Source organism: Aquarana catesbeiana, linkage group LG04, assembly GCF_042186555.1.
Source record: "Aquarana catesbeiana isolate 2022-GZ linkage group LG04, ASM4218655v1, whole genome shotgun sequence".
Classification (NCBI taxonomy): domain Eukaryota; kingdom Metazoa; phylum Chordata; class Amphibia; order Anura; family Ranidae; genus Aquarana; species Aquarana catesbeiana.
The window spans coordinates 616768310-616786739 of record NC_133327.1 but is presented as its reverse complement, the minus strand read 5'-3'; the positions used below and the strand labels follow the sequence as shown (position 1 = coordinate 616786739).

The 18430-nt window shown below is 43.0% G+C and overlaps 1 protein-coding gene across 1 annotated transcript in view; it reads left to right on the top strand.

The window, feature by feature from the left end:
* The window catches only part of GALNT14 (polypeptide N-acetylgalactosaminyltransferase 14), a 707004-nt gene that overhangs the window by 670114 nt on the left and 18460 nt on the right, over window positions 1–18430 (top strand). Inside the window, exon 13 of the mRNA XM_073628286.1 lies at window positions 14863–15007. Within this exon, the coding sequence (XP_073484387.1) occupies window positions 14863–15007 (145 nt within the window). The remainder of the gene's footprint in view (window positions 1–14862; window positions 15008–18430) is intronic.

Sequence of the window (18430 nt, the reverse complement as noted above, 5' to 3'; positions counted from 1 at the left end):
GGATGGATTGGAAGCAGCGCAGCCATTGGCTCGCGCTGCTGTCAATCACATCCAATGACGCGGCGCGCTGGGGGGCGGGGCCGAGTGATACAGTGAGCGGCTATAGCCGCCGGCTGTATCACGGGAGCGCGCCCGCAAGCACTAACCACCATGCGAGGGAGCTCGCATTAAGGTGGTTAATGCTTGCGGGGAGGAGCTGAAACAGCCGCCGAGGGACCCCAGAAGACCAGGTTCGGGGCCACTCTGTGCAGAACGAGCTGCACAGTGAAGGTAAGTATAACATGTTTGTTATTTTTTTTTTTTTAATTTTTACCTTTACAACCCCTTTAAGAGTTGTGCAGGAGGAAGGAAGAGGAATAGTCTGCAAGCAAGGAAAGTGCTGGAGGAGACTGAAGTGGTAACTTGTACAGAGAAGTGTATATAGTTGTCCCAACTGATTGATATACAATCCGCCAAATGATTGATATACAGTGGGGGCGGAAAGTATTCAGACCCCCTTACATTTTTCAGTTTTTGTTATATTGCAGCCATTTGCTAAAATCATTTAAGTTCATTTTTTTCCTCATTAATGTACACACAGCACCCCACATTGACAGAAAAACACAGAATTGTTGACATTTTTGCAGATTTATTAAAAAAGAAAAATTGAAATATCACATGGTCCTAAGTATTCAGACCCTTTGCTCAGTATTTAGTAGACGCACCTTTTTGATCTAATACAGCCATGAGTCTTTTTGGGAAAGATGCAACAAGTTTTTCACACCTGGATTTGGGGATCCTCTGCCATTCCTCCTTGCAGATCCTCTCCAGTTCTGTCAGGTTGGATGGTAAACGTTGGTGGACAGCCATTTTTAGGTCTCTCCAGAGATGCTCAATTGGGTTTAAGTCAGGGCTCTGGCTGGGCCATTCAAGAACAGTCACCGAGTTGTTGTGAAGCCACTCCTTCGTTATTTTAGCTGTGTGCTTAGGGTCATTGTCTTGTTGGAAGGTAAACCTTCGGCCCAGTCTGAGGTCCTGAGCACTCTGGAGAAGGTTTTCTTCCAGGATATCCCTGTACTTGGCCGCATTCATCTTTCCCTCTATTGCAACCAGTCGTCCTGTCCCTACAGCTGAAAAACACCCCCACAGCATGATGCTGCCACCACCATGCTTCATTGTTGGGACTGTATTGGACAGGTGATGAGCAGTGCCTGGTTTTCTCCACACATACCGCTTAGAATTAAGGCCCACAAGTTCTATCTTGGTCTCATCAGACCAAAGCATCTTATTTCTCACCATCTTGGAGTCCTTCAGGTGTTTTTTAGCAAACTCAATGCAGGCTTTCATGTGTCTTGCACCGAGGAGAGGTTTCCATCGGGCCACTCTGCCATAAAGCCCCGACTGGTGGAGGTCTGCAGTGATGGTTGACTTTCTACAACTTTCTCCCATCTCCCGACTGCATCTCTGGAGCTCAGCCGCAATGATCTTTGGGTTCTTCTTTACCTCTCTCACCAAGGCTCTTCTCCCCCAATAACTCTAGGAAGGGCTCTGGTCGTCCCAAACGTCTTCCATTTAAGGATTATGGAGGCCACTGTGCTCTTAGGAGCCTTAGGTGCAGCAGAAATTTTTTTGTAACCTTGGCCAGATCTGTACCTTGCCACAATTCTGTCTCTGAGCTCTTCAGGCAGTTCTTTTGACCTCATGATTCTCATTTGCTCTGACATGCACTGTGAGCTGTAAGGTCTTATATAGACAGGTGTGTGGCTTTCCTAATCAAGTCCAATTAGTATAATCAAACACAGCTGGACTCAAATGAAGGTGTAGAACCATCTCAAGGATGATCAGAAGAAATGGACAGCACCTGAGTTAAATATATGAGTGTCACAGCAAAGGGTCTGAATACTTAGGACCATGTGATATTTCAGTTTTTCTTTTTTAATAAATATGCAAAAATGTCAACAATTCTGTGTTTTTCTGTCAATATGGGGTGCTGTGTGTACATTAATGAGGAAAAAAATGAACTTAAATGATTTTAGCAAATGGCTGCAATATAACAGAGTGAAAAATTTAAGGGGGTCTGAATACTTTCCGTCCCCACTGTATATATACACATCACACACATTATATCTATCTGTATGAAAAAAATTTAAGGGGGTCTGAATACTTTCCGTCCCCACTGTATATACATATGTCATCTAGGCAGCACATTGCAAAGGAAATAGGAATGATATAAAAGCAGTAAAAACATGATTAGTTTGTAGATGATGACTTGGATTGATTACAATCATCATGCCTAGGATGGTCAATGGATAAGTTCCCCCCTTACATTAGGGTTAAGTGGATAAGTTCTCCACTTACATTGGTAGTCAATGGATAAGTTACCTCCTTGCAGTGGTGGCCAATCGATAAGTTCCCGATACACTGATGGTCAATGGAAGAGTTCCCTTCTTATGTTAGTCATCATAGGAAATGGCCCATTACATTAATAATAGGTGGAAAAGTGCCCATGTATCGTACATTAGTCTGTGTAGACAGGACAATCCACCAATCCATCATTGTTTGCTGCTCAAGGAACTTCTAGCAACCTCTGAAGGGGCTGTTGGGTTTCATGGAACCCTGTTGGAGAAAGTCTGGTTTCAATCATCAATATTAAAGCAATCTTTCTTTAAAAACAGGATGCCCACAAAACAGTTCACATTGTGAACATTTTAAACCAAAATTGTTCTGGGTGGTTTCAGTTTCATAGTACTGTACACATATAATTTATATCTACACAAAAGTTTTGTGAGGATAGCTTCACTCAATGCAGCTCTAATGTTTTCCTACAATGCACAAAATATTTCGGCTGCTGAAAATTTGTAAAGGCAGCGAGAGGCCAACATTAAACATTTATGTGATACAGTTGTAACGTTAAACAGGAACACTTCAGAAAATGTGTACAATCCAGAAGTATCGCTGGTAAATGCATACACAATAAAGTTGAGAACTGTAAAGTGGATGTGAAGCCTACAAAAAGTAAACAGCAGAATCAAGGTTACATTGAGCCTGTCAGCCATTCTAATGGTCCTGCTTAACCGTTTGCTGACCGGCTCACGCCGATATACGTAGGCAGAAGGTCACGTATAGGCAGATTAACGTACCTGTACGTTGCCCTTTAAGAAGCGATTTGCGGGCACGCGCCGCCGGCAGCCCGCGCACGCCGTGACCTTCATGAGTGTGATCGCAGGTCCTGTGGACTCGATGTCCGCGGGGATACCCGCGATCGTCTCATGCAGAGGAAGAACGAGGAAATGCTATTGTAAACAAGCATTTCCTCATTCTGCCTAGTGACAGGACACTGATCATAGCTCCCTGTAATCAGGAGCGGTGATCAGTGTCGTGTTACACATAGCCACGCCCCCCACAGTTAGAATTACTCCCTAGGACACACTTAACCACTTCACTGCCCCCTAGTGGTTAACCCCTTCACTGCCAGTCACATTTACACAGTAATCAATGCATTTTTAATTGCACTGATCGCTGTATAAATGTGAATGGTCCCAAAATCGCACCAAAAGTGTCCGATCTGTCCGCCATAATGTCGCAGTCATGATAAAAATCGCTGATCGCCGCCATAACTAGTAAAAAAAAAATTATTAATAAAAATCCCATAAAACTATCCCCTGTTTTGTAGACGCTGTGACTTTTGCGCAAACCAATCAATAAATGCTTATTGCAATTTTTTAATCAAAAATATGTGGAATACGTATCGGTCTAAACTGAGGAAAAAAATGTTTTTTTATATATTTTTTGGGGGATATTTATTATAGCAAAAAGTAAAAAATAATGCGTTTTTTTTTCAAACTTTTTTTGTTTATAACGCAAAAAATAAAAACCGCAGAGGTGATCAAATACCATCAAAAGAAAACTCTATTTGTGGGGAAAAAAAGGACGTCAATTTTTTTGGGGAGCCATGTTGCACGACTGCGCAATTGTCAGTTAAAGCGACGCAGTGCCGAATCGCAAAAAGTGCTCTGGTCTTTGGGCAGCCAAATGGTGCGGGGCTTAAGTGGTTAAAGAGGTACCGTCACAGTACCCGTGTAGAGATGTGTGCACAAGCCGAGAAGGGAGGAACTGTGAAGACCACGGAATATTGGCAAGTGGCATCATCAATAACCCTGGACACAGCCAGGAGCAGACACACCCCTGTCTTTACTCCTCCTGTTCCAAACTAATCACAGAAATGTTGCTAAGATTGATTATCCTGCAGCTGCCCAGGCTGGGCACAATTATTAAAGCTGGAAAGAAAATAGGGACACATTCTTTTAACCGGGGACAAAACCTGGATTTATTCTAAAGTCAGGGACTGTGCCTGGAAACCTGGAACCCTGCATTGCCTGCCATTCGCTCTGTTAGGGAGGCTGCAGTTTTGTGTCATGGTGTAGTGCAGGGTGTCTTGACTAAGCAAATCCCAAACAGATTGCAGAGTTTTGCAGGTGACACTACCTGTCAAACGTATGCATTAAGGTCAATGGAGCACGCTGCAATAATAACTTTTGTAGTCAGAATCTTCACTTGGAAATATGATAATCCTAACTACCAAGACCTGCGGTGTGCCTTGGCCTAGCTGGCCAGTATGCCTAAAAGTGGGCATACCCTGATTGAATATGTATGAAATGTAAATTAAATTATTATTATCATTATTATACAGGATGTATATAGCGCCGACAGTTTACGCAGCGCTTTAAAATTTGAATACATATCATTTTATTTCTTTCGTTTAGTTTGTACATCCCCATATAATCACCACAAAATCTAATCAACAAAGTCTGCTCATTAAAATATCACATTTGTGTGACTTATGCAATGTAGCCGAATAGGAAAGCTCAAGGTGAATGTATGCATTTTACTTTAGGAGAGCTTTATTCCCCTTTCAACACTATATTGTGACGCACGCAGGGGAAAGAAGTGGTTTGGATGAATTGCAAGTGCAGCATTAAATAAAAAAATGAAGAAAAGGAAGAGGACACAAATTAGCATGATGGCAAATTTTTCACAGGTTTTGCAAATTACATGAGCATTTGATGCCTGCAGTGAACGGAAATGTCATCCAGATCATCCGACATCATTGTTGGGACCTGGGAATTCATTTTGGGAGGAAATAGTTTTATTTATTTTTAGGATATATTTATACACCAATCAGCCATAACAATATGATGTCCCACCTAATATTGAGTAGGTCCCCCTTTTGCTGCCAATACAGCCCTGACCCATCGCTGGATAGATGCCACTAGACCTCTGAAGGTATGCTGTGGTATCTGGCACCAAGCCATCAGTAGCAGATCCTTTCAGTCCTATAATTTGCGAGGTGGGGCATTCATGGATTGGACTTGTTTTTCCAGCTCGATGGATTGAGATCTGGAGAATTTGAAGGCCAAGTCCACACCTCAAGCTCCTGGTTTGTGTTTGTGTTCCTCATGGTTTGTGTTCCTCAAACCATTTAGTGCATGGTGTTGCATTATCCTGCTAACAAAAAGCCACTGCCACCAGGGAATGCATTTTATATAAAGCGGTGTATTTGGTCAGCAACAATGTTTAGGTAGGTGGTATGTGTCAAGTAACATCCACATGAATGACAGGACCCAAGGTTTCCCAGCAGAACCTTGCCCAAATCATCACTTTGCCTCTTCTGGCTTGCCTTCTTCCTATGCTGTATCCTGGTGCCATCTCTTCCCCTGGTAAGCGATGCACGCTCACTCAGCCACCCACATGATATAAAAGATAATGTGATTCATTATAGTAGGCAACCGCCTTCTATTTCTTCCTGGTCCAGTTCTGATGTTCATGTGCCCATTGTAGTCACTTTTGGCTGTGTACACAGGTCAGCATGGGCACCCTGACTAAGGTGCAGGTATGTAGCCCCATACACAACAAACTACGATGCCCATTTTTTCTGCTTTTATCACATCAACTTCATGTCAAAGGAAAAGGTCCATAAGCCATACATCATGGAGCAGATCCATCTGCATGAAGTGAGATGAGTGGCGGCTTCAAGAAAACAGAATCCAAGAATGCACTCTTACATGCATCTAATTGTCACCCCCACACACACCATTAAGACTAGTCCACATGGTCATTTTATCAGTATCAGAGGCAATTGCTCCAGTCCCACTGATTTTGATAGGGTTCATTGGAAACAAGACTTTGCGAATGCGGCTATAAGAAATCTAATGTAAGACAGGATTGCCTATACACCAGGAGATTATCTAGGACTGATTTATTCACACGCCTCCCTATCTTACACAGGGTTAACAGCTACCACAAAATATTGGGTCGAGGTGTCAGATATGTAGCCAGGAGGGCATGCACCATAGGAAACATGATATCTCCCACTCTCTTTATTTCTAATCCTCCACCATGGACTTTGTTAAATACAACTGGTCTATACAGATATGGGACAGCCAGGTGTTCTTTCTGCAATCATTTGGGAGACCCCATACCATTATTTTATGTTCCAATGGCTTTTCCACTGCCATTATACAGTTGGTCAATTATCACACCAAATTTATTATATATTTAGTCAGCTGCAATCTATGCAACATCCAATATGTGGATAGACCTAGGAGACATTTCAGTGACAGAATGAGGAACCATTTCTCAGATATCAGGACCAACAAAAACACTAGTCTCTCCATCAATAGAATGTACAAACTTTTAGAGTCCAAATTGTTCTTGAAGAAGATAGACCTGTCCATGGTGGCAACCGATTCCCCCTCCCCCCCGTGTAGGAGGGAGGTATTTTGGATTTTTTAAACTGGACACTCCTATACTTAGAGGTCTGAATTTTGAATGGGACATTGCCCAATATTATATGTAATTTGTCCTTTCCTGAATGTTTCAATCCATTCCTTGTCCTATGTACAACCCCCCTTTTTAAGCACCATACATGTTTATGTTGGTCATATCAAGGTAGGATTGATTTATGCATTTCTCATCACATACATCGATTAATACATATATAGATGGCACACAATGCTTTAAATCATTGACGGTACACAGTACCAAACCAAGCGCTAATGAGTGCCCATTGTTTTGGGTGTCTTGTCATTTATTTTGACTCTATTCCAGAGCACATACATTCATTGTTTTTCATTTTTCTTCAATAAACTTCATTGGTTTTAACTATACTCACTAGGCTGGAAAAGGAAGATACACTTACATTTATTTTTTTCATGTGGATAAATACATCGGCCATTTTAAATGAACAACCGATTATTAATAATTACATCGGTCTTCTTAAATGAATAACTTAACAATATTGTTTTTCAGTTATGTGCAGTTTTCTTTTTCCATGTTTCCTTTAAAAATATATCTGCTGTAAAGCAATCTTAATGTTTGTGACCAGCTTTGATGTCTGTGGCTGTTTTTATCCACTTGATTGCTTGCTTGAGCACCTGTGTGTCATCCATTTCTATCACATGACAGCCAATGAAGCTTTCACGAACAGCCTCTTATGCTCAGAACTCCCATCCCCATCATTAAGCTCCAAGGGGCAGAGCGAAACGCGTTTAAGGCGGGGCCTGGCTAGAGTCTGAGGCTGCCATTTATCTCACTTCATGCACATGGGTCTGCTTCATGATGTGCGGCTTATGGACCTTTTCCTTTGACATTGCTGCAGCTTGATGCTAGGATTAGCTCCCTGTCCCTGCCTGCACTCACATCGGTTTAGTTGGACTTTACCTCTCTAAGCGGCACCTAAATTTTGTCTTTTTGGGTCCTGTTAACTTCATGGACAACAATGTTTTTTGCTACCTAACAGTGGAGGCTGGTGCTCAAAATTTTTGGGGTGGTGCAAACGAACTGAAACATTATGAAAAATACTGAAACAAAAACATCAATTGCAGCCACTGTGCCCATCATATGCAGCCGACTGTGCCCAGAAAATGCAGCCAACTTGGCCCATCATATACAGCCACCCTGGCCATCATATGCAGCCAACTTTGCCCATCATATGCAGCCACTGTGCCCATCATATGCAGCCAATTGTGCCCATAATATGCAGCCACTCTGCCCATCATATGCAGCCAACTGTGCCCATCATATGCAGCCACTCTGCCTATCATATGCAGCCAACTGTGCCCATCATATGCAGCCACTGTGCCCAGCAAATGCAGTCAACTGTGCATATCATATACAGCCTGTGTGCCCATAATATGCAGCCATTGTGCCCCACCTGCTGTCTGCCTGGCACTTACCCCCTCATGGCGGCAGGTCAGGCAGCAGATGACGGCGGCGAGCTGTGGGACGGGTAGCGCAGGTCAGGCGATGGCTCCTGTGTCCTCCCTGCGTCTCTTCTTCCTGTTCTGCTAGACGGCCAATGGGATCACCTCTGCCTTCAGCCAATCGGGTGACCAGTATTAGATTCGCGCCTCCTGATTGGCTGAGAAGTGGTTCAGTGTTAGCAAAGCAAATATTCATTTGCTTTGCTAACACACCTGGGCATTGCGCTCGCAGGTCACCTTTTTTGAAGCCTATTAGAGCCTATGGCTCTAATCAGAAGCTTCAAAAAAAGACCCCCGCTGCTGTAATTCAGGCACCCGGATGCTTGAATAGGGGATGGCTACAGTGGCCATTGATAGATTCATGCAATGCATGAATCCATCATGAATCTATCAATTTTTACATAGAGAGAGGGGGCGGCGCCCATGTGCCCTTAAGGCTGCATTCACACCTGAGCGTTTCAAAGTTGCGCGGTTTTAGCGCGATATTACTGCGATTTTGCCGCGTTTTACAACATTTTTACAGCGATTTTGTACAGGTCACCAACTTAAAAGGCAGAAAAATGCCTGTAATCTGCCCCAAAGCAGCTCATGTTCTTTTTTGAGCTTAAGGCGTTTTTCAGGCGTTTGTCAGCTTCAGGTGACAAAACGCTCAGATCTGAACAGGTGCCATTGAAATGGATAGGATTTTGTTTGTTTGGCATTTTTCAGGTGTTTTACGAGCATTTTATGAGCTGAAAACGCTCAGGTGTGAACGCAGCCTAATGAAAACACTGCCACTGCTGCCTAATATATTACATCAACCTTCAGATGCCATTGTAATGAGACAAGTAATGTTATTCACTTTACCTGTCAGTGAAGACATTATTGTTATGGCTGAGTGGTGTGTGTGTGTGTGTGTGTGTGTGTGTGTGTGTGTGTGTGTGTGTGTGTGTGTGTATATATATATATATATATATATATATATAGTTTCTGGTCTCAGAAACTGCTGAGACCAGCCACAATTCTAAAACACTGCTGGGATGGCAGTGGAACAAAGAGACACTATCCATATGGCTATGAGGTTTTTAAGCTGCAACCAGGGCTCAAGTGGTTAAAGTTGAGCTAATTTGCATATACTCATCCTTCCCAATTCCAAAAACTGAGTTCATTATCTTTTATACAGTTATCATACAGCTCTACCGTTAGAATCTATAGTGAGTTTTGTTTAGACTGGAGCCCATCCACGTTTTTTATGAGAAATAGCACCTCCAGCTATAATTAGTTAGTAGGATCCATCAAAAGGATTGATCCAGAGAATTAATATGACTGCCACTGATCCAGGAAATTAATATGACTGCCACTGATCCAGGAAATTAATATGAGTGCCACTGATCGAATCAAGAAGGATTTTTCCCCACTGAGAGAATAAATTGTCAGCTTCATCAATGGGGTTCATGTGTTGCTGTCTTTAAAGGAATTGTAACAGCATCAGAATTAGAATAGACTGACAGTGTGGATGTTTTGCTTATTTCAGCCTTACTGGATATGCTACGGCAGGGATATGAAATTAGCGGACCTCCAGCTGTTGCAGAACTACAAGTCCCATGAGGCATAGCAAGACTCTGACAGCCACAAGCATGACACCCAGAGGCAGAGCCATGATGGGACTTGTAGTTTTGCAGCTAGAGGTCCGCTAATTGCATATCCCTGTGCTACGGTGTAATTGATGGATTTGTTAATTAAAGGACAGCTATAATTAGAGAGTTCTTGAGGCCGTCATTGCTGATCTCTTTCTGCAAATGCTAATGTCCTGGCTTTTTCTGGCTACATCATTTCATTAACCTGGAACAGGCATGCAGCCCGTTTAAGGAAATTTGGAACTCCTGACCTGTATACTTGCCCTGAATTAGTGACTTGGAAAGCATTAAAGGGATCCCAAAAGGGAAGCTTCACTCTTCCTCCTCCAAACCACCCCCCCCCCCCTATCACATTTTGCACATCATTTATTTTGGGGGGGGGGGGGGGGCAGGTACCTGGTTTTGACAGGTACCTGCTCCCCCACATTCAGTCGGATTGCCGCGATGGCCCACCCTCTTTCCCCCGCAGACTTCTGGAACACGTCACAGGTTCCAGAAAGCTGTGGTGCCAATCAGAGAGCAGCCGGCTGTGAAGCCACAAGCAGTCACAGGCGGCTGCCCACAGTTAGTATGCCAGGGGGACCGAAGCTTGGTGAAGAAAGCAGCTGGGTGAGGACATCGCTGGATCCTGGGACAGGTGAGTGTCTGAGTATTAAAAGTCAGCAGCTACATTTTTTGTAGCTGCTGACTTTAATTTTTCAATAGATGACTGATGAACTGCTTTAGCTACAATGGCAGCAAGAGAAGTAGCATTTTCAGAAAAGGGTCAGCAGTGGCAGCCACCATCATTGGGTTTTCTTCCAAGGACAAAATTTGTCATTTATAGACATCTATTGCTTAGTGTGATGGCACACCACCGTTTATGCTTTTTATTTGGTGTACACTGCCTGCAGCACATGTGCAGATCAATGTACATTCCCAGCTTAGTTCCCTCATCTAAAGGTTATTTTAACAGATGTCATATGCAGATCAAAGGTCACTCCTTTGATTTGAAAATGAATCAAATAGAGTAAATACAATAAAACAATAATGTTTTTATATTTTATTTCTCCATGGATCTTCCAGCTTTCAGAAAAAAATACAGCAGTGGTAGCCCTCATCATGGGGTTTCCTTTAAAGGCCAAAGTTTATCATCTATGGGCATTCGTTGGTGAACTTGAAGGCACACCACCCTTTTTTATGCTACAACAATATATGGGCCTGTATCAGTGGCATTTGGAATTTATTGACAGACCCATTTGACCTGCAATTGAAATCCTTTGACCTGTGTTTCACCTGCTCCAAGTAGATTTTGCTTTCCCATTGATTATATCAGAAAGCAAAACCCATCTGATGTGCATAGAAGCCTCTTTACACAGGTGGTAAACACAGCAAAGGCATGCTGATTTTTTTTTGCTGGCAATATGTAGGTAGATTTCTCATAAATATTGACAATAAATCAAAGATCTGCTCATTAGGATAAGGTGTGCAAACCAGCTTATTTCAGTAGGTCACACAATGACCTCTGATTTGGGGGGATGGCCCAAGTCTTACTAAGTTATTGGAAACATTTGAAGACCTGTACCAGTTATTATTGTTCTACCCAGCACACACTTGAGCCTCTGCTCTGCTCCCTCTATAAGTTTTCTACAGTACTATTACGTTATGTGCTTGCATGAGCATGACATGCCCCTGGTCTTATCATTGGAGCCTCCATCCTGAGTCGCATATGAAACCATGTATGGGCACCTGTCTTGGATGATGGCAACATATTTGTGTCTATATATTGTGACAGCCCCAGACCAGTGTGCACCATGGCGTTTCTGCTTATACTGATTTTTACAATCTCCTTTATTATATAAATATACAACAAACTTAAAGTGGTTGTGAAGTCACATAACACAATTACTTGTATTCTATTACTTGTATTCTCTCTGTTTTAGCAAGATCTAAAGTGCCGTGTGTCAGTTTTTTTTTTAAATTATAATCTTAAATACATTCTTTTTCAGCGCTGCTCTGCGGTCACATGACCCCACTCTGCTCTCCGATCTGAGGAGAGCAGTGGGAGGGTTTTTGAAGAAATGGATTCTGGACAAAAAAAGCCTTTATTTAATGAATAGTCAACGTTCATTTGACAACAGAAGCAGGAAAAACAGCTGACGCGTTTCACAACATAATTGTTGCTTAGTCATAGCTAAGAGCAGTGGGAGGGGCTGAGATTCCCCTCTGATGTCAGCCGACCACCAAAGGAAGGTCAAATGACCGCAGAGCGGCGCTGCGAAAGAGGGTATTTAGGGTTATAATTTAAAAAAACTGACACACAGTACTTTAGATCTTGCAAAAACTTACACAGGTAATTGTGATATGTATTGCAGCAGAATATTGTCAGGAAGAGAGGGAATGGGAGGGGCGGGGAGGAGATCGGCTCCCACTGCACAGACTCAAAATGACAGGCAGTGAGGGAGGGGGAGAGGGGGAGACTGTATACAGACAGGGGGGGACAGAGGCACGTAATCTGACAACGGTATCATGGATCAGCAGTCACAGGGGGACACTGAAACAGGCAGGATCAACCAGGTATTTTGAATCAAATAAAGGGACAAATTACACTGCAACAGCACTATGGAACAGGAGCCTTTTTTTTAGGGTTACAAGCGCTTTAATATATCAAGGAAAAAATGGGGATGTAGCTCTACCCTATAATGACACAGTTTTTAAGTTTAAATTACCTTCAGAAAATAAAAAAAAATAAAAAATAATAAAAAAATTTATAAATAAAGAGATCAAATGAACAAATAGTGCCGGATATATTTATATTTATATTTAATATATCAGTTATCAGTATGCACTTTGTACAATTTAGTTGATGTGCATATAAAATCAGTAAAAGCTTTCAGATAGACCCAAAACATGAGAGAAAATCAAATTTCTTTTGCTAAGCATGCCAGCACCTAATCTGGGCACATTTGGATGCTGGTATGTACACTGCATACCAAACCACATTTATTAGTAAATTGCTTATATTTTAAATTTATAGTTTCTGCATCATTGGTGCATAGCAAAAACAGTGAGAATAGAATGTACTCACTTGAGAACAATTAATTTGCACATATGTTTTATTAGAGCAGTTCCAGTATGTTAATGTGTGGATTGCGCTCTTTAGACTTTGAACTTTCAGTGGACTCTTTCAAGCACATCCTATCATCCTCTACAACAGGGGTCAGTAAACTTTTCTTCCAGCAGAGGCCCTTATCTCATGTTTGTACGATGACTCAGTTATATATAGTTAATATATTCCTATTAAAAAAATAGACCACCATCACAGTGCCTCCTCACCTCAAGCATCCCCACCAGAGTGTCATCTTACATTAGGTGTCCCATCTGAATCCTTCCTTACATCAGGTGTCCCCATCAGAGTCCTCCCTTACATCAGGTGTTCCTATCAGTGTGCCTGCTTACATCAGGGGTCTCCATCAGAGTGCCCCCTTACATCCAGTGTCCCCTTCACAGTGCCCTTGTACAGACAGGCAAAGGGCAGGAACCGAGAGCTGATGCAGGCTGCAGGTCTGGACAAAAGAAGTTCAACTTCCATTCTGTCATGCTGGGGGTGAGGCATGCAACCATGATTGGTTATTAGGACACTGGTGCTCCTAACAACCAAAACTGCAGAGCTACACCGGGGACTGGCTGGTTGGTGGTCTGCCATTAATGATGGCTGCACTACAGTCTGTGGCCATCCTTGGGGTGTAGACCACATGGAAAAGTTCAAAAAACAAGTCATAGTGCAGATGATTATGCTGCAACCTTTTGGGGGCTTGGTAATCACAGCATTTTTAAAGTGTATCCAAGCCCAAAAATAAAAAATGTAATGTATTGCTGCTTACCATTTGTTAGATTTGTTGTGGTAGCATTTGTTAGATGATTTTAAAATATATAATAAAAAGTGTGTTTTTGTTTTTTTCTTTAGCTTAAAGAGGTTTTTCAGCCAGTAAAAAAATATGTAAAGGTTAGCAAATACTGTAGCTGCTGACTTTTAATAAAAGGACGCTCCCTTTGGCTTTACAGCTTGGTTCCCATTGCAAATGCACGAGTCGTGCTGCACTTTATGAATAGACCTGCAGTCTCCTGGCACCTGTGACATATTCTAGGAGACTGCGGACCGGGGTCAGGGGGGGTGCTGAACTTCGCTCCGATCACCTACTCAGTCGGAACAGAGTAGCAAATATATTGGGGGGGAGGGATTAAGCAAAGCGGAAATTCCCTTTTAGAATGAAGTTCAGTTTTAAGGGAATTTGACTTGATATCAGACTCTTGCCATGTCCTGTACAGCAGAAGTAGATTAGGAGAAGGAACAGAGCAACAAAAGGAGATAATCCATTGTGCTGCAGTGACTAACAAGGCACATGGTGATAGGAGGAGAAAGCAAAATGACGGAGATGAGCTCATCAGTCTGCTTCTTCTCCCTCGCTGGCCAGCCAAAGGTTCAGAGAGAGACAAGACCTATAACTGTTACTAACCTGCAGCAAAAAATAAAAATAAATAAAAATTAGGGTCATCTTCCTTGCCAAAGCTTTAGGTCCTGTATCACTAGGCTTTTGTTCACTCCAGAACTGTGTTTTTCCCCATACAAGTCAATGGGAATGCGAAAGCAGCAGGTGAAATTCATGTTAGAAAGCAGTCAAATGCACCTATCAATTTGTCAAAATGAACTCTGAAGTGCCCTGAACCCAATTTAAAAGCAAGCTGTGTTTGCCTATCGACACAAGCCAAAAGTATTTTGATGGAGGCCCTTAAATATACTGAAACTTTTCTTTTTGGTTTAACAATGGACTGTCTCAATTTCACATAAGGGAATATGGAACATTCATTATCTGTTTGTAGGAAGATTGCTGTAGAGTTGTGTAGTGTTCATATTGCTCACACATAACACTAGGCAAAATTGTGACATATATGGCTGACTTCACAATAAACCAGTTTCTTTCCTCTACACTATCTATAGCTCTTTATGGGACTTGTTTGTTTTGCAGAATTCCAACAGAACCTTTATCGAAATCAGGATTAATCAGGCAGAGACAGCGATGTGTCGAGTCCCAGAAGACTGGAGGAGAGGATGCTCCTACTCTAAACTTGGTACCTTGTAGCAGCCTTAAAGGGGTGCCTGAAAAATCTCAGGTATTGTCTACGATTTTTATTTAAGAATTAAATATAGTTCTGTTATCAAGTGAGTTGATCCCAAATGAAACACAGCGCTATTTCTAATGTAATACTCAACTAGTGATAAGTGATAAACACTAATTAAGTAAAATTGCTTTCAAAACCATCTAAAACAAAAAATGTTAATAAAAAAGTATCCATACAAGGAGGACCTCCATGGAAAATGATTTAATAATCCTACTTAAAGGATCCCCATTTGCATTTCTGGCATTTGCTGGAAAGGCTAGTGTCTTTAAAGGTGGTGGGAGCTCCTGGGGGCTGGTCAACTGCACTTAAAGCCCAACTGCGGGGTTGGCCCATCCCTCAGTGAGTCTCCACAACAGAAACATATTTGACCACCTCCCTGAGTAGACCTTCACCAACAGGAACTTACTCTACCATGTCCCCAAGTAGGTTTTCACCTCCAGGAACTTATTCTACCACCTCCCTGAGCAATTCTTCACCACCAAGAACTTATGCTACCACTTCCTTGAGCAGATCTCCATCACAAGGAACTTATTCTACCACATTCCCGACTAGGACTTCACCACCAGGAACTTATTCTACTACCTCCCTGAGCAAATCTTCACCACCAGGAACTTACTCTGTCACTTTACTGAGTAGATTTTTACCACCATAAACTTATTCTCCCTCTTCCCCGAGTAGGTCTTCACCACCAGGAACTTACTCTGCCTCTTCCCTGAGTAGAATTTCACCACCAGAAACTTCTTCTTCCTCTTCCCTGAGTGGGTTTTGACCACCAGGAAATTAATCTACCACTTCCTTGAGTAGGTCTTCAACACCAGGAACTTATTCTACCAATAGAATTGGAAAGCAAGCAACTTAAAGGTGCTCTAAATCATCCACGCGTTTATGCAAGTCTTTAATGCAGTTCACAAACTTGCACCCACTGCTGTCTCCTACATCTCATTGGTTCCTTAAGAACGCTACACAGCCATGCTGACCATTAATGAGGTGGGACTAGGCCAGATCTCAACCTTCAACACTTTTTAGAGCCCCATAGGTTTTAAGAGCTATCTAATGATATGTACGGGCACCTCTAGGTTCCCGCTCTCACTTTCCATGTGTGTCATTTGAAAGAAAGTTAAAAACACAGGGCTTGATTTAATAAAACTGGAGAGTGAGTGCAAAATCTGGTGCAGCTGCGTATGGTAGCCAATTAGCTTCTAACTTCAGCTTGTTCAATAAAGCTTTTACAAAAAAACAGGAAGCTGATTGGTTTCTATGCAGAGCTGCACCAGATTTTGCACACTCCAATTTTAGTAAACGTCAGTGTGGTTCCTGACCATGTGATCACTATGACAGCAAATCACATTGATCACATGAGGCTTATTTACCAAACGCATGCCATCTTCAGCTGCTTCCATGCCTTATGCAGTGAGATTCACAGTGAGAACTGAAGCCAGCAGGCTGCAGCTGTCACTGTGGATTGTACTGTTAAAAAATCTGATAACAATCAAAAACTGTTACATGTGTAGCGGTACCCCCGTAGGGGCTGCTAAGTGATGTGGCCCACCTGTCACTCTGCCCTGCCCGGTGTTCACCTCTCAGACACTCCAAGACAGAAAACAGTCCATGTGCTTGTTTTATGTTTTATTGAGGGGATTAAACTTGGATAGGGTATAGGACGTATGGAACGCCCAGTGAATTTAGAACAAATAATTGGGACAACTTATATAAACTCTGGTATATACAGGTCTCTCTTCCTCCAGCACAATTCTTACTGCAGACTATTACTCCTCAGCTCCTCCAGCACAACTCTTACTTGAGCTTCCAGGCACAGCTAGCACCGGATGGTTAGGCCTGACACTGGCTCAGCCAGGCCTTAGCAACTGCCTTTTGCAGGCAGTGACCGCAGGCCCCTTTAGTGTAGCAACGAAAAGTTCTTGAAGATAGCTGTACTAACTTCGGTTACTAAGCCCAGTAACACATCTTAAAGCACTGCCAGCCCTCCTGGCTGTAGCTGCCCCTCTCCACTGCCCATGATACCACAGTCCATACTGCTGGCTCTGCACCCATCCCAGACTGCATGATCTCAGTCCTCTCAGGCGGTCCTCCCCAGTCCTCCCGACTGTGCATGTCACTCAGCAGCCCTCTCCTGGCTGCGAACAGTTGTTCCTCTCCCTGGAGACCTGCCCGGCAATGCTCTCTCCTGCTGTCCTCACTTGCTCCTCCTGTGCCTCCTGTCCAGAACATTCACGCTTTCTTGAAGGGCTCTGTCCGCACCCCAGGCCCAGGCCCAAGGTCTCCCCCTCCAGACTGGGGAGTTCCCTCAAAGGCCCCGACAGTCTAGCATTCCATCTCCAAGCTCTGAACAACTCCTTCCCAGCTGGGCTGACCCTGGGTACTTAAGGAGGCCTGCCCCCTGCCAATCCAAGTTGGGGTTTGGTCAGGGCTCCTTAGAGTACCCCAGACAGCTCCACCTCTTCTCTCCTCCTCTCCTTCCAGAACCCTCCAGAAGGAAGAGGGAGGTCCCAGTGATGCTGCCGGTAAGTCACCAGCTGCTGCTCTGAGCCTCTCCCAGCCCACAATAAAAATAAGCAAACAGGCCTGACTGCCAGCCAGGCCTGCCTAAATTTACCTAACCTAACAAAACTTCTCTTTCTAGCACCTACCTACCTAGAGGGTGCTACACATCTTTTTTTTTACAGCACGCTAGCTTATGATAAAAAAATTTGATTTAGGTAGGCAAATTTGCCATAGAGTTATTGCCAAGTAAAATGACACAATCTAGCACCAGTAAATTAGGTCTGGGCATCTTTGCATCAGGTGTAAAAAGGCACGAGGGGTTTGTCAGTGACTGGGGTATGGATTAGGCAACTTTTATCACTTCCCTAAACCTGTGTCCATTCCTATAAATCCATACACTGCTCAGTAGATAAACAGTCCAGATATAGAAAGAATATGGTGTATTTAAACTGGCGGAGAAACTGCTGATTCTGCTTTATTTCCCAAACCCTTTGCGTGGTGTACTGCTGAGTTAAGGCAGAATTATAAGGTATACTTATCAAAAGTGTTGTGCTGCATCTCTGTCTGACACATAAAGTGAATCCGCAGCTCAGCCTGACCTCCAATTATATCATAAAATGGGAAATATATTGTGTCAGCACTACATCCTCTATTTACTAACCTGCATCAGACAGACTTGTTACTGCCATACGTTTAATTCCAGTTTCCCATTACTTGCGGCTGCAGATGAACAGATTGCCTGGCTCATCTGAGGTGCGAGCGTAAGGTCAGCTGCAAGCCGATGCAGAGCGGTTCAATAAACGTTTATTGCTTTGTGTGTGTCTGATGGATCTGCCGCGATGTTCCTATTTGATAAATGCTGTTTCTGCTCTGCAACAATGTAAACCCCATGTGCAGGAAGACAGATACCCT